Below are 16081 nucleotides of genomic sequence, written 5' to 3' on the forward strand. Positions count from 1 at the left end.
CCTGCTGAAACAAAGGGTCACACCTTGAGTCAGGCAGTAGCTCTAGCCCTGTGCACATCATCTTGCAGTCTTGCCTTAGGGTCTGTGGCCATTTTGTGTAGTTTTGCAGTTCTGTGAAAAAGTTGAAAAGGTGTTACTAATTTGGGTAAAAGAGAAGCAGTTACCAGGTGAGCGTATTGGAAGCCACGATATGTGAAAAAGCAAAGCCTCTCTTTGGAAAAACAAACTGGCACCAAGTGAGATTGCTAAAGTATTTAAGGCCAGCCACAGCTGGTTTCATAATTAAAAAAAATCTCAGTTCAGGTAAAGTGAAGTTTTCTTTTAGAAAGTATTAATTTTTAGTTTTATTTCTCATGTAATGATGTACAACCTTATCCTTTTACATACATGCATTGTCTTTGGTTTGGGAAAGCATTAAATTCATTTATTTTACTCCTTGTGGGAAAAGTTTGTTGGATTCTTGTTTTTGGCACTCTGTGTGCCTCCTGGAACCCATTAACGATGAATATTGAGGTACCACGGCACTTCCACCTGGCTTCTCATATGGGCAGAGTTATTTGCAGGACCAGCTCCGTCCACACAGACTGCTCTGCTTTTCAGCTCATCTGTGAGTCACCTTCAGCACAACAATTAATGCTCCTTTTTTCTATGGGAGCATCTATAATAAGGGATAACCAACCACTAGAATTTATAGTATACTGTTATTTGAGGGTAAAGTTGAAAAAAACGCATGCCTTTTAGGTGCTCAATTGATCAATATACTTAATATATATGTCACATATTCCTAAAGAGTCTGACAATCACCAATATTGTAAAAAGAACCTTTCTTCAAACTCCCAGCATCGTAAGGAAAAAGATGCGGACACTTGAGCGATTTGCCCCTCAATGGATGCCAACCTTCATCGCCATCTGTGCCACCTTCTGGGCGTCTTTGCAGCCCAGATTTGACAGCTCTAAACAACGATGGCTGATGCCCAAACCAACAAAACGGGTGACCTGAAAGGCTGAGCCAGCATTCCGTGCACAGGCTGACCCAGGTTTTGGGCGCTCTGGGCCGCCCAGCCGGGTCTCGCCCGTTTGGGGCCCTGCGGAGAAAGGCCCGGGCGGGCAAGTCGGGACGTCGTTTGCCGGCTGCTCGGGGCGAGGGTTGGGGGGGGGCAGCCAGGCGGGGGCGGAGGGCGGAATCCGACCCGGCTCCTCGGGCGCGCCCGGAGGGGGCGGCCAGCGGCAAGGAAGGGCCCCCGGGGGAGGGGGGGTTGAACGGGGCCAGAGAGACTTCCTCGGCCAAGGCGGGGGCCTCTGGGCGGCTCTGGGGACCCCAGAAAAGGGGCGCCTCAGCTTCGGCGAGGGGGTGACCCCCACGGCACGCGGGCCTCCTGCTTGCCTGCTTGATGGGAGGAGAAAGTGAAGGGTTCTTCCCAGGTCGGAACAAGCGTGGCCTGCAGCCCAGAAACAGGCTCCGCATTCATCCCCTCTCTGCGCCGGGGACGGGGCTCGGCTGCCATTTGCGCGCCTAACGCCGCCGCCCCGACGTCACCAGCGGCGCAGCCCCACCTGAGGCCACCTTCGGCCTGCGCTTGGCCACCATCGAGGGACCGAGCCACACCCCAGCCGGCCTCTGCCCAACGCGCGGACCTTCGCACAAGGCTCCGCGCCCGGAGCAGCCGCGCAGCGCAGCGACCCCCCGACGGGCCGCTGGGCGGGGGCGGGGCGCGGGAGCCGCCCGAGCCTTGAGCGACAGCGCCGCCTAGCGCCCGAGCGGGCAACGGCACCCGGCCGGCGCGGCTCTGCCTTCGGGCTGGGGGCCGAGGAGCTGCTCGGCAAAGGGGCGCTGCGTGGCTGGAGGGTCTCCGCCGCCCAACCCTGCGCCGTCCGGGCGGCTGCTGCGGGCTCCCGGGGCCGCCACAGCCCGGACGCGCCTCTTCCCGCCGAAAAGAGCCGCCGGAGCCTCGCCGCGCCGGAACCTCGAGCAAGCGCGGCCCGACCCACCGCCCCGGCGTGGCTGATGGGGAGCTCAGTCCCCGGCACCCGAGCCGGCTGCTGGGCAAGGGAGAAGCGCTTCGCCGTGCCCACGGACGGGGCCGCAGCGGCTCTCCGATGCCCCCCTCCAGCCACAGGGCGGTCTCGGGCAGAGACGGCGGCGGGGCAGGNCCGAGGTGGGGGGCTTCCTGGGCTCCCTGGACCTGCACGGCTTCTCGTCGTCGCTGGGCACCGCGCCGCTGGCCGACTCGCCGGGCTTCCTGACCGAGCGGCTGGGGCAGATCGAGGGGCGGCTGCAGCGGGGCTCGCCCACCGACTTCGCCCACCTGAAGGGCATCCTGCGCCGGCGGCAGCTCTACTGCCGGATGGGCTTCCACCTGGAGCTCTTCCCCAACGGCACCGTGCGCGGCACCCGGCAGGACCACAGCCGCTTCGGTGAGCCCGGGGCCCGTCGGCGGGGGGGACTCCCGGGGCGGGGGCGCCTCTGGGCCGGGAGTGGCGGGGGAGGGAGCGGCGCCCGCGGACTCTGCGCAGCCGCTGCGCTCCTTCGCCCGGCGTGGTCCCTTTCCCGCCGCCTCCCGGACTGACCCCCGCGCCCTTCCTGGGAACCGCCGCCCCCCGGCAGGTGTCCCGGCTCCGCGTTCCCGGCGGCGACCCGCCTCTCTGGAGGGCTCCAAACGCCGCGCGCCCCGAGGGCCCAGCGGCGCCGCGACGGTCGGCCTCCTTCCCGGCGTTTGCGAGGCTTCGGCGGCTCCAGGCGATTTGCCGGCGCGGACAGGTTGGCCTCCCTTCGCAAAGCCGGGAGGGTCGGGAAGGAGCCGCTGCCCAGAACGGGAGGCCCGAGTGCCGGAGAAGCAGCAGGTGCTTCGGGGACGGACGGGGCGGACGCCGAGCGGGAGCGCAGCGCTGCGCTTCTCTCGCCCGGGGCGTTTCGGAGTTCGCAGCCCCGGGAGGGGGGCAAGGCGTAGCTCGGGGTCCCTTGGCCTCGGCGGGCGATTCAGTTACAGTGCTAGAAGCGCTGCGGGCGGTGCAGGAGTGCCGTTTCTGCCGCTGGCCGAGGCCGGAGCGAGCCTGGGGACGGAGGTGCTGGCGGCTCTCGGCCCCTGTTCTGACCGGGCCGCTCGGACCCCGCTCCCCGCCTCGCGGTTTCTGGTTTGTTCTGCCTTCCTGCCTTGCAAGACGCCCCGTTTTATAACAGCTACGCGATTGTTTGCAACAAAGGGGACCCACCTACAGCTCAGTCTTAAGGTGACTGACTCGAAAGTAAGTTATGGAACAGAGTTTACCTCCTTATTAAGACTAGGTCGGCTTTCTTTGGGTTGTTTGAATTCTCTTTGAATGTTTTCAGCCCCTTCTTTCTCCCTAACCAGTTTCTGGAGGGAGGGAGGGGGGGGGGTTAAACAAGCTTTTAGGGATGAAGAAAATGTTCCTGTCTGCAACCTTAAGCAAATTTAGCTGGAAAAGCAGGGGAGAGGGAATGGCTTTACCTCCCAGAACAAGGAGTTACCGCAGGGCAGGGATACCAGCTCCTCTCCAGAATTAAGTCACTTTCCCTTCCCTTTTGTTAAAGGCAGCAGCAGCCATGCCTGTTTTCTGCAGACAAGCAGGGTCATCCAATACATTTTAGCATTCTGTAAGTATTTCAGCTGCTGGTATCGAGCTACGTACATGGGAACTGGCTTCTGATTTAAAATATTATGTCCTGCTTCTCCCAAACAAAGCGTGATTTGTTGTAACCGGAGGAAGAGCTGGGGGAATTGGTTAAGGACCCAGGGGGCAGAAGGAACCTGGCAGGCCGGCCTCATCTGCTTTCCCACAGCCCTGAGTAGTTCAAAGGAAGTAGTATGAATTGCAGAAAGTCTCCAGGTGTTCATTCTGGATTTCTTGTAGGCCAAGCGGGGGAGACAGGCCACAAGACAGGACTTCAATAGATCTTAATTATACCTAAGATTAAGCATGATTTCGGATAAAACAATGTTGTTGGTAAAGTGTAAAGAACAGAGAGCCACAACTTTTGGGGGTCAATGGGTGTGATTCGAACTTGGAGAGAATGTTATGGACACACTTACAAAATGGCAGCCTTGGTCGAAGTGCCAGTCAAAAAGGCACTTTTGCCAGAAGACAATGGGAAGATTGCGCAGTCTCTCATTTTATTTTCCAAGAAAACTTTCAGGATCCCTGTTGGGAATCAAATGAATTATTAGAAATACAGTAATGCCTGAACCAGATGTTTTACACCTGGCTAACTTCCCCTTGACCCCAACCTGAAGGAGTTTCATATTTTGATGTAATGGTAGACAAAACAATTCAAAGAAGATTGGCTAAATCCTTGCCATCTGTCTTGCCTTGCCTGGATCCAGCCATCTGTTAAAAAAAGGAACTAGGTCAGGTGTTAGCATAGACAACGTGCCGCCTGTTTCTCCACGAGGGATCTGGGAAGGGACCCTTCAGCCAGGAAAGCAGGCTCAGAGACATCGAGCCTGGTCTTTAGGCTTGGTTGCCGCAGAGTTCTGGATTTGGATTCTTTGTGGAGAGGAACAGATGGTGCTTATAACTAAGTGGAAGAAGGAAGCAACCTGCAGGGAGATTCTTGCAGTGAGTTGCCAATCGGGCTAGCAGGATAGAGTTGGATAGGCTGAGTCTACACAGGTAGCTCTGCAGCCAGCTGCCCTTGACTGAAGGACCAAGCGGCACCATGTTGGACCAGGACTGGGAAACGCCTCCTGCCGTCTGGGCTTTCTGTGCAGAAGGAGAAGGCCTGCCAAGCCACAGCTGCGCCAGAGAGCGACCAGAATGAGACGGCCTAGATAGAAACTGCCCCATAGACCAGCATTTCTCAGCCTCAGCAACTTCACAACTGGTGGATTTCAGCTCCCAGTATTTCCCAGCCAGAATGGAATTCTAGGAGCTGAAGGCTGCAATTCTTAAAGCACCCTGGCTGGAATCTCAAGTCCAGAAATTTTGAGTTGCTGAGGTTGAGAAATTTTGCTGCAGACAGTGGCTCTGTATAGCCATATAGGTAGCTTTGATGTGTCTCTCAAGAGACCATTTATCACAGAGGATTGGTACATGGACTCACCCAGACTTCACCTAGATGCATCATTGTTCCAACCAAGGGGTTATGTAGACTGGAAGGGTTGGACCTCAACCCCACCAATGCAGAAATCCATCAGCTGTCCCTCCCCAAGTCCTCCAATAAAGCAGAGTCTACCATTGTCTGAGGCAGTCTGTTTCATGGTTGAATAGCCTTAGTTTAGGAAAAGCTCATGTGGAACATTTGGATGAAACCAACCCCCTTGTTTCTGGTCCTGCCTCGTGGAACAGCTCTGAACAATCCTGCCCTTTGTCTCCATCTCAGCCTTTCAGATCCTTGAAGGAGGCCATCCTGTCTCCCCAGCGTCTACTCTTCTCCAGGCTGAGCCAACCTCTCTAACTGTTCCTCTTCAGTTTTCCATCCAGGCCTCATTTCATCTTGGTTACTCTCCTCTGACTCTGACGTGCTCCAATGTGCCAACGTATTTCCTTACGATATCCAGAAGTGCACGCGGTGCTCCAGATGTGATCTGACTAATACTAACTTCCTCTCTTTTGGAGGGAAGATGGTGGCCAAGCTGTCTTATGGAGATTTTTTGCCATGATTTTATTTATTTATATCTCATCCTTATTATTTTTATAAATAATTCAAGGTGGTGAATATATCCAACACACCTTCCACCTCCTATTTCCCCCACAACAACCCTGTGAGATGAGTTGGGCAAAGAGAGTGACCAGCTGAAGGTCACCTGGTCAGCTTTCATGGCCGAGGCTTGAACTCGTGGCTTCTTGCTTTCTAGCCTTGTGCCTTAACCACTAGACCTGACTTTCATTGATTTTCTCTGATTGATTTTCTTGAGGTATTCTTGGGAGGCATCTGGGTATAGGTTGAAAACTACATCCTTAGGGGTTGAGGGGAAAAATGAGTCTTGCACAACGCCTTCTCAATGGCAAGATCCAAATGGTGGAAAGGTCTACCAACCAAGCCCAATTCTTCATCTGTTCTCCCAGCAGCTGGAAACCCAAAGGAGTGGTGTTCAGGGGAATATAGTCTTTCTGTACAACCCCCAACTATGTAGATGGCAGCAATGCCAACCCTGAACTGATTTAACACCAGTTGCAACTGTTGAAGAAGAGATTTCTCATGTTCAGGCACCATCATTCCGAGAGCTTTATTGCACTAAGATGAGCGTCTCTCTGATCTGGTCAGCAAGATAACATTATGTAGATGATTGCCGTCCAGGTGTAAACTTGCTCTTTTAAAATAGAACAGCCCCAGAACAGCTTGGTAAAAAATCTATTAATCATTATATCTAGCAGTGGTCTTCAAAGTTGAGCTATCCAAGCAACCTTTCTCAGTATGAAGAGCTAGGGAGGAACCCATTAACATATCTTCTCATGCAATGCAAAAGAATGTTACAGTTATGTTGCAGTAATGCATTTCGTAGCCTGTGAACACAAACTGTCGTGTTGAACCCCTGAATGATTCTCGAGGAACCCTTCAGTTCCCAAGAACACCATTTGAACGCTGTCAGTCTAGAGGAGGCCTTTGGGGGAGGGTGCTGCTGCTGTGGAGTCCTTCGGCTGCAGCTGCCCAGCTGATCTCCCGTTGCCTGTAGCGCCATTGGGACCCGGCATAGGTGGGGCATTTCCTTGAGAGGCAGATAGGGCAGCGACCCTGAAAATTGGCAAGTGGGGAATACAAGGAACTGCCTAATAATCCTAAACAGTAACGGGTAGTCCTCAAGTTATGGCTGTAATGGAACCTGCCCATCATGGTCGTAACTCATGAAGTTAAAAATCAGGTCACCCATGTGACTGACCCAATTTTATGGCCTTTTTGTGGTGCTTGTTAAATGAACACAGTGGTCATAAAGTAACTGAAACAGTTGTTAAGTAAACATCACATTAAATGCACCAGTGGTTTGCTCTGAGCTGGAAGTAAACAATAGTTTGGGGCAAAACTGTCATAAAACCTGGTTCCATAATTGTGGGACGCTACAAATGGCCGTCAATGCAGCCCAGTTGTCAAAGGCAACTGATTGGGCAGGGGGCTGACCATTGGAACTTCCAATGCAAGTCATAAGTATCCCCAGGGAGGTTGTCTGTAACTTTGAACACAGCTAAACGCCCTGTCATAAGTCGGGGACTATCTGTACTTTCGCCTCTGTCATGCCTTGTCAGATCAGTGATGGTCAAAGCTCTCCAAGGATGCAGATACTGTTTCCCCAGCCTCTCCAAGAAGGCAACCATTGAACTTGAGTTCTGTGGCCAATGAACCTTTTCCAGGGCCACTAAGCCACATTCTACTCTGGCCAGTCCCAGCTACTGCAGTGGGAGAGAGTAAGTATGTGCCATAATTGAGAACATTGCTGCTATAAGCTGCCCTCTTTGAAAAGAGCTGGGGAAAACATGCCTTGCAGCCCTCTCTATTTCATTATACGCAGCCATTTCAAAGTTGGGGAATCTTTTAAAGGTCAACTTGCTACTCTTTTGAAGCAGTTTATCCTCCTGGTTCTTTTCTGTGTTTTAAACAGAAAGGTTCTGTTGTTAGTTTTTGTGCAATTGTTTTTTTGTTTTTAACTGAATGCAGGACAGACTGATTGTGACAGAAAACTAGGAAGAAGCTGTCCCCAAAATATAAATGACTGGCAGATCCTTGAAATGGGCAATTGTTGCTTGGACAGAAGACAGACTGAGAAGATAGAAGCTGGGGTGAAGCTGCCCTTCTATTGTGGCCTTTCTTTTGACTACCCTTGCCCCACTGTTGGAGGGCAGAGTTGGCTCTCCTGGAGGAGGAAGAGCAGGGGAGATCCCAAAACCCTAGTGAAAATACAGGAAGCTTGGTTGTCTATGGGCAAGTCCTCTCAGGGAACTTCAGCCAGTGGTGGTGGAAGCAGAAGCAGGGTAAATGTTGGTAGCAGTTATATGTCTGTGTTGTATACAACAATCCTGCAAGGCGGGCCAGGGTATGGTTCCATTCTGTGAGATAAAGGCTGAAGCTGAGGTCACCTGGAGACTTGACAACAGACATTAGCTTTGAGCAAGGAGGAGCATTTGCCAAGATGCGCTCTTTTGTGACTCAGCACAGAGGATAAAAACGAGGGGCTGAAGGTCCCCTCCGCCATGCCTTTCTCCTGGCCGACCTTCAAAGGCAGCGGGTGATCGAGGCGGCTGGCGAGGGACTTCAAAACATAAGAAGGCTTCTGGCAGAAGCAAATTTCTGGGAACACATTTGTGTGTATGTATACATGTTGCTCATGCTGCCTTGTACTTCTCATCCGTGCGCAGAAAGGGGTTTGCACCAGCGCTGGTCTTGATTCCCCAGACCTGAAAAGGTGTCCTCTTTTTGCCCGAGAGAGCCCAATTCCTCGCTTGGGACGAGAATTTCTGAGGTTGCTGCAGTCCTGATCCACAGGTGGTGGGGAGGCCTATGGGGCCGTTGTTTGAATTCCTCTTTTCTCCAGCAGCCCCTCTGCTGCTGGGAAGATTTCCTCCCCCCTACAATCCCTCCAGTGTTGACATGCAGCCCCTGTGCACCTGTTTCCAAGCAGCTGTTGGGTGGGGGTGGGTGTTGAAAGTTTAGATATGCAGATCCGAGTACAACATCCAGCTTGTTCAGAAACCCCATGGCCAGTGCCTCCCCCTCCGGGCTGGCCCGGCCTGGGGCTCAGCTTGTACAAGGAGAGACAGGTGCAAGTGGCCGGCCAAAGTTGTCATGAACCGATTGTCCTAATGCCGGGACAATGACTGGCAGCTGTGGGGGAGGCTTTCTAGGCATCAGGAATTCCAGAAGCCAATCCGGAGAGGCTCCACAGAAGAAACGGAGCAGTGGATATACAATAGTTGGCTGCAGGAGGAAAGAGCAAGAAGGGCTTGGGAAACAAACCCCATTTGGCCACTGAAACCGTGAGAAAGTGGATTCTTGATCCTCTCCCAGTGGCCACGCCCAGAGCTGCAAAAGCAAGAGAACAAAAGTTTAAAAGGCACCTAAGCTGACTTTGATTTGGCTGTTGAATGTTGCAAACCTCTAGGAATCGGCCTTTCCCCCCAGGTTGGCTGCAGGGTGTAGTCAAAAAAGTCAAGATGGCAGCCATGGTGATCCTGTCAAAGCTCGACCTGTTTTGACCAGGTGGAGAACTTTGATCATACCATCACAGTCACCATCTTGATTTTTTGACCAGACTCTGCAGAGACTTCTGTTTCCCTTCTTTAATCTGAAGCCTGCTCTGGGTATGACATTATCCCATTGGGATCTGGAATCTTAATCACCGAGGTTAGTAATGAGTAAGGCTGCCTCAGACTATCTATGGATTTGTTTTAGGACCTTCAGAACCTTTCCCAAAACTCAGAGCAATATAGGCTGAATAGACCAACATTGCTCAGAATGATTTCAAAGAAAATAGAGAAGAAATCACCTGTACATATGTGATGTGTGTGTATGTGCTTGTATAAATTTATTGAAGAAAAGCTTTTCAGAAACAATATAAAAATGTTCCCAGCAATTGAAGTAGCAGACTGATGTTCCTTCTCTGGGCATCCTCCAATATGGGTTTAGGGTGCTGTTCGGTCACCCAAGAGCAGCGAGTTTGTTAAAAAATAGGGAAACATTCAGTTTTTTATTAGTTGGACTACAGTGTTTCAGTTTCAGAAGCCAAAGAGTACTTCAGAGTGTGAAGGAACAAAGGCTGCCCCATCCACAGCTCCTTAAAGCAGCTGCATCTTTTCCCAGGATCACATAGCTGCACACTGCCAATCTATCCTACAGTGCCAGGAAAGGATTTCAAAACTTTCCAGATGGGCTTTCTTTGGACCAGGTGCAGAGGCTGTAAGAATTTCAGACAGGTGCTATGTGGGCATTTCCATGTGCCCCAAAATATACCACTCTATAAAGCCTTAGTAAGACCACACCTAGAATACTGCATCCAGTTTTGGTCTCCACACTATAAAAAAGATGTTGAGACTCTGGAAAGAGTGCAGAGAAGGGCAACAAAGATGATTAGGGGCCTGGAGGCTAAAACATATGAAGAATGGCTGCAGGAACTGGGCATGGCTAGTCTAGTGAAGAAAAGGACCAGGGGAGACATGATAGCAGTCTTCCAATATATGAGGGGCTGTCACAGAGAGGAGGGGGTCAACCTATTTTCCAAAGTACCTGAAGGCCAGACAAGGAATAACGGATGGATCAAAGTAGTGATCAAAGAGAGATTCAACCTGGAAATAAGGAGAATTTTTTTGACAGTGGGAACAATCAACCAATGGAACAGATTGCATTCAGAAGTTGTGGGAGTTTCATCATTGGAAGCTTTCAAGAAGTGACTGGACTGCCATCTGTCAGAAATGGTGTAGGGTCTCCTGCTTGGGTGGGTGGGGTTAGACTAGATGAGCTACAAAGTGCCTTCCAACTCTGTTATTCTGTTCTTTTGTGCCTTCAGAGGTGAAGTTCAGGTCTGCTTTCTAGTGGGCCTACAAACACAAAAACTTTGATGCTTGTTGAAAGACAGGAGATCCCTCTCTGAAGCAAGGCAACTTGGGTATCGGAACTGTTCCGGGACAGTGAGGCAATGGCAGTCATGGTTTAAAGTCAAGAGGGTGCTTTGGAATGAGCTTATAATAATAGATTCCACCCCTGCAGGGGATTGGACAACGATTCACAAGGTCTCTTCCGGTCCTGATATCCTATGATTCTCTCACCTACCAAGGGTTCATTTAGCCCAGGGGTAGGCAACCTTGGCTCTTTTATGACTCATGGACTTCAACTCCCAGGAATTCTGGGAGTTGAAGTCCGTGAGTCATAAAAGAGCCAAGGTTGCCTACCCCTGATTTAGCCTGATGATGTCCTTGTTTGCACAAGGATTCTTGTGACTGCCTCATGAATCTGAAAGCCTCGTTATATATCTCCTGAAATATATTGCATTATGCCCTTCCAAGTAGTACTCAAAAACCTTAGAGCTGCAAAAGGAAAGTGTAGTGCACTCTAATGATGCTCTCAAGAATGGCTGGACATCCTAGAAACTCTGCAAATAAATTGGTGTTTCTTCATTTTACTGTTTGAATAAATGTCTTTTGCCAATTTTTCCTTAACTCTAAAGTTTAGTAATTTCATTCTTATGAGTAGGAGATTCTGGGTTGAGGTCCTCCACTGTCTGTAAGGCTTTTTCAGAAGTCTACAAGCAGGATTGGAGGAATAGGGGAGTAGTAGTGAACTATAGATATTTCCTCCAGTGAAGAGAGTCATGATTCATCGTTGTGTTTCGCCACTGAAAAGATATTAGGATAGAACTCTTACATTGTTATCTAGTGCTCTTGGCAGGTACTAAGTCATTGCAATTCCTGACATTTATAAAAAACCAAGAAAAAACTATCAGGGATAGGGAGAGAGAACCTCTGGGCTTCTAGAAGAGTATAGTTTTGTGCTTGTTAGTGATGGGATAGAGGATTTGCCTCTGCTCATCACACTCTTTACGGGAGCCATATATATATAATGCATGTTATATGCACGATATACTTACAGAGAAGCTGAGAATTTTAGGTGCTGATACACACACCCCAAATTTGGTTTGGCTTATCTGTGGATGTGTGTGTGTGTGTGTGTGTGTGTGTGTGTATGAAAAATTTCAAAATGAAAGGACTGTGCCTCACATCCTCGAGGAGATAGTAGGGCTGGTTCTGTACAATCTCCAAAGTGATATGGTTTGGAAAGTTCATTGATCAAGAAGAGTGAAGTTTTTTCTCCCTTTTTCATTCTTCAAGTAACTCTCTTTTTTATTATTTCTAAAAGGAATTTTGGAGTTTATAAGTTTGGCTGTAGGACTGGTTAGTATCCGTGGAGTGGATTCTGGCCTTTATCTTGGAATGAATGAGAGAGGGGAGCTGTATGGATCGGTAAGTGTGATTCCTACAACCTTCTGACTTATCAGAACTTGATGTTATCCAGAATGACCTCCCTTAAATAACCTGGATCTGTTGGGCATTTGAAGGAGTGCCTGGATTCTAAGTGATGGGACAGCTGGTGTGCTTATGGCCCTGGGAAGAGCCATGAGTTGCAGGCATCTTTTTTCCTGAGAAGGAGAAAGGGAATATATAGCAAAAACCAAAATTAAAACTGCAAAAAGAATTCCAGATTAAATTGCAAAGGTCCAGAGCCACAATGGAGATGACGTAACTCCTTTCCACCTCACCTTGTATGAGCCACATCCTCACATGAAAGTACTATGGGGAGAAGGGTGCTCATTGAGGGAGCTTCCTACTCCAAGGAGGAACTTCCACAGGGACCTTCGGTGGCACACTGGGGATTCATGAGAGCATAAATGCCATCTTCAACATACCTCCAGGAAAAATATACATCTGAATTTCAGAGAAATGCATACAGTATTTGGACCTGTATAGAACAGATTCACCAAATTAAGTGGGAGTTACTGTAAATTGACTGTAAATAACTTAAATCCAGACAAATTGGAATGATTTGTTGCTGTGTTTACAAATCTTAACATAGTGAAATATGGAATAGTCAACAGACACAGAGACATGTATCCAGATAACACAATAAACTATGTTAAATATCTGTCTGAAGTTAGACCACCAGTAAATTCACAAATAGTTTAAGGGCTAAGTCATAAAACTACAATTTAGCCAAAAATTCTATAAGAGGGAACTCTCTTTGAGTAGCATTACTTTCTTCTTAAAAACTGAACCACCATCATAAATCAGTTCATTGTTTTGTTTTGCTTTGGAAGGTTTAGGGCAGGGGTAGGCAACCTTGGCTTTTTTATGACTTGTGGACTTCAACTCCCAGAGGTTGCTTACCCCGGTTTAGGGGAACCCATATTACCCTTTAATCACACCCACTACAAAAATTCCCCATCCTAACAAAAGGGTCTAAAAATGAGCCTCATTCCAATATTACAGCACTGATGACAACCACTACCCCTGTGCCCCCCGGTGGGGCAGTAAGAGTCATGTGACTTCAAAACAAGAGAGGTTGCCCACCTCTGTTAATAACCCAAAGTCTGGCGACTTGTCCATAGCCCTTTGAATGCTACACCTCCCTCCTGCTCCTTCTAGAGTATCTTTTGGCAGGAGAGATTAACAGGGTACCAAGTTGGAGGTGATGTCTGGGGAGGCTGATCCTCAGTCCTCCTGTTACCACAGGCTAGGGAAGGGAAACTACCTAAGCTGCCTTTCCTCCTGGTCCCAACAAGTGGTGGTTTGAGGTGGTTTCTCCAGATGAGATTTCCCGCTGATCTATCCAGGTCCCTTCCATGTAAAGTTAAGTAATATGAAATATATTTCCCTGATGGAGGGGATGTCCACCCTCCCATTTTTGTTGGTGCCGTGTGGTCCTAGGAACACCACCCCAATGTCCAATATGAAACAAGTTGGAATAGAATAGAAACAATCACACAGATATAATGTAAATAAAATGTAACATCAAACACTAAGTCTTTAAAATAAAGCTAAGACTAAATAATTAATTCAAATTGAATAATGTGAATACAAGGGCTCAGTTTCAATATTTTCACAAGCAACTAAGTAGTTATTCCTTTGGGACTTGGTGGACCTATAGTAGTATTTAGAAACAACAACTTCTTACAGTTTAATATTCACACAGCATAACTTGCTCCTTGGTGAAACAATTCTTATTTCTTTGATCCTGTCTCTGGATCACTCTAGTGCAACTTGAAAAGTAGACAACTTGCTTTTTAAATTTCTGTAATGGGAGTACAGCCCCAAAAGAGGAGGGCAAAGAAGCGACTTCCATCATCTCCAACAGAGGCACATTGTTGCCATTGATCATTGACTGAGGAAGATGCCAGCTTCTAAGCCGTACCATTAGACCACATTAGAAAGTTTCAGTGGGATCAAAGATTACGATAAGCCAAGGGATTTCTAACCACAACTTGCTGTTTAAGCCACATTGGACTGGGCTGGCACAAAATGCAAAGCCAGAAGTTTAGAAACCATAGGAGATGTGTTGAACTTTGTGCCATGTAGGATTTTGGGTCAGCTTCCATTCCTTTAGGATGATATTGAGACGGGCTAATTTTTTGCACAGAACTGCAATAATCGAACAATAATCGGCCCTAATACAAGAAGTTCTGGTGAACAAGAGAAAGAGACAATGTAATCTTCCATCTTGATCTTGGAAGGAGGGCAAGATAGAAATCACTCAATCATAGTTATTAGTCATCTTTGGGTTGAGTCAGTGCGATTTTTCCTTCCTTTATTAGGATTGTTTTTCATGTCTCTCTTTTTTTCCTTCCCACCTTCTGCTCACACAGAAGAAGCTCACACGGGAGTGTGTTTTCCGCGAGCAATTTGAAGAAAACTGGTATAATACCTATGCCTCGACCCTCTACAAGCACACTGATTCCGAGCGACAGTATTACATTGCCTTGAACAAAGATGGGTCTCCCCGAGAAGGATTCAGGACTAAGAGACATCAAAAGTTTACTCATTTTTTACCTAGGCCGGTAGATCCTGCTAAGATACCTGCAGTGTACAGAGACCTTCTCCGCTACAGGTGATACTCCCTGCAGCTTGAGAGCCTATATGGGTGTGAATGCACATGATGGTGTAGCATACACACAGTTGGGTTTCCAAAGTTTTTGCTGGAGCACTATAAACCTATTCCTTTCACCCCTCCTGCAAGCCTAGTTAACGCATAGAGAAGCCCTTGCCTTGAATCCCTTGGCTTCCAAAGAAGGGTACAAGAAGGATGGATTGAGTCCCCAGGGAGCACAACAGGATGGGGCAGAGCTTGGAACCCTACATAGGATCGTTTTCCAATTACATGTACAGTTTGGTGGGCTAAGAAGAGGAAGCCGTTCACACTGAGCAGAAGAGATTGTGCTTGACAACCACCAGCAGCATTGATCCTGAGCTATGCAACCGGGCACAGAAGAATTCAGAAATAATTTGCATTGTGCTCAAAAAGTTGGAAAGCTTGCTTGCTAAGCTGGTCCTTTGCGACTTGCCAGATATTGGTGATCCAAAATCTGAGAACTCATGGGCTTGCATGGTAGTAAAAGTGGAGAATCCAAATCTATTGGATGTTTGGCTCCTCAGGAAGATGTGCATGAATGTGGCTTTATATGTGCAAGCGCACACTTTGACGTGCTTGTGTTTCCTTCCGTTGGAGTCTGATAGCAGAAAGGAGGAGGTGAGATCAAAGAACAAACATTTTTAAGATGGAAACACAACACTGTTCGTAAGGACAAATCTATTTATAAAGTGTATAATATATTTATTTTATATATTTATTTATTTCAAATATATATATAAATATATATATGTGTGTATTATTTTTTAAATGAGAGATATTATGATCCAACTTTCTTCAGAAAGAATAAGGTCCTACTAATGTAGGAAAAAGAGGAAGGGACTTTAAAGAGGTTTATCAGCAATAAAATGTCTATATATTGCAGGTGGCTTGTTAATTTATTGTAATCATACTGATTCATAATTTAAGATTTAAAACCATGAATGTGGAACAGACCTACAATTACAGAAAACATCCTATGGTAAGTGATGGAGAGAGGCAGAGATACACTTGGTGGATGGTTCTGTAGCTATTTCTGCAAAACTAGCCCTATTCAGTTGTTATACTATACTAAAAGAGGTGAGTTTAGAATTGTAGCCAAATTTGAATTACATTTGTGACAAATCCATTTCCCCCATGTAGGAAATCTGTTTTTGAGCTGCCCAGAATTTGCTCCTCTAAAGAAAAAAAATAGACTTGGTTTTCTCCAAGTTAACAATTGGATCATTTTCACAACCTGGGAAACGAACATGAGTGGGAAGCCCAGAGCTTCCCCATATGGTATTGCATTATAGTTCCCAGCATGCTAACCTGGTGAGGTTGCTGGGATTCTGGAGGGCAACCAGTTCCTGGTATCCTGCCCTGAAAGATGGCAGCCATCAAATCACAAGCTAGTGTGACATTTTCTATTAAGAATTTTTACCTCATATAACACATGTTACCAGGACATTTCTACTGCATTTGTACAACAGGTCCAACTTTTTTTCAAAATGAAGAATTGAGAAAAGCCATAGATAAGTGTTTGGA

At 48.0% G+C, this 16081-nt stretch overlaps 1 protein-coding gene across 1 annotated transcript; it reads left to right on the forward strand.

Moving 5' to 3' along the window:
• Window positions 1-501: 501 nt before the first annotated feature.
• Window positions 502-15429, forward strand: FGF16 (fibroblast growth factor 16). The gene is made up of 4 exons (XM_015812702.1): window positions 502-513; window positions 2118-2415; window positions 11795-11898; window positions 14295-15429. Exons 1-4 carry the CDS (start codon window positions 502-504, stop codon window positions 14538-14540), a joined length of 660 nt encoding a protein of 219 aa, XP_015668188.1. The 3' UTR covers window positions 14541-15429.
• The last annotated feature ends 652 nt before the right edge of the window (window positions 15430-16081 follow it).

This window comes from Protobothrops mucrosquamatus, unplaced genomic scaffold, assembly GCF_001527695.2.
Source record: "Protobothrops mucrosquamatus isolate PMUCROS unplaced genomic scaffold, P.Mucros_1.0 scaffold108, whole genome shotgun sequence".
NCBI lineage: Eukaryota > Metazoa > Chordata > Lepidosauria > Squamata > Viperidae > Protobothrops > Protobothrops mucrosquamatus.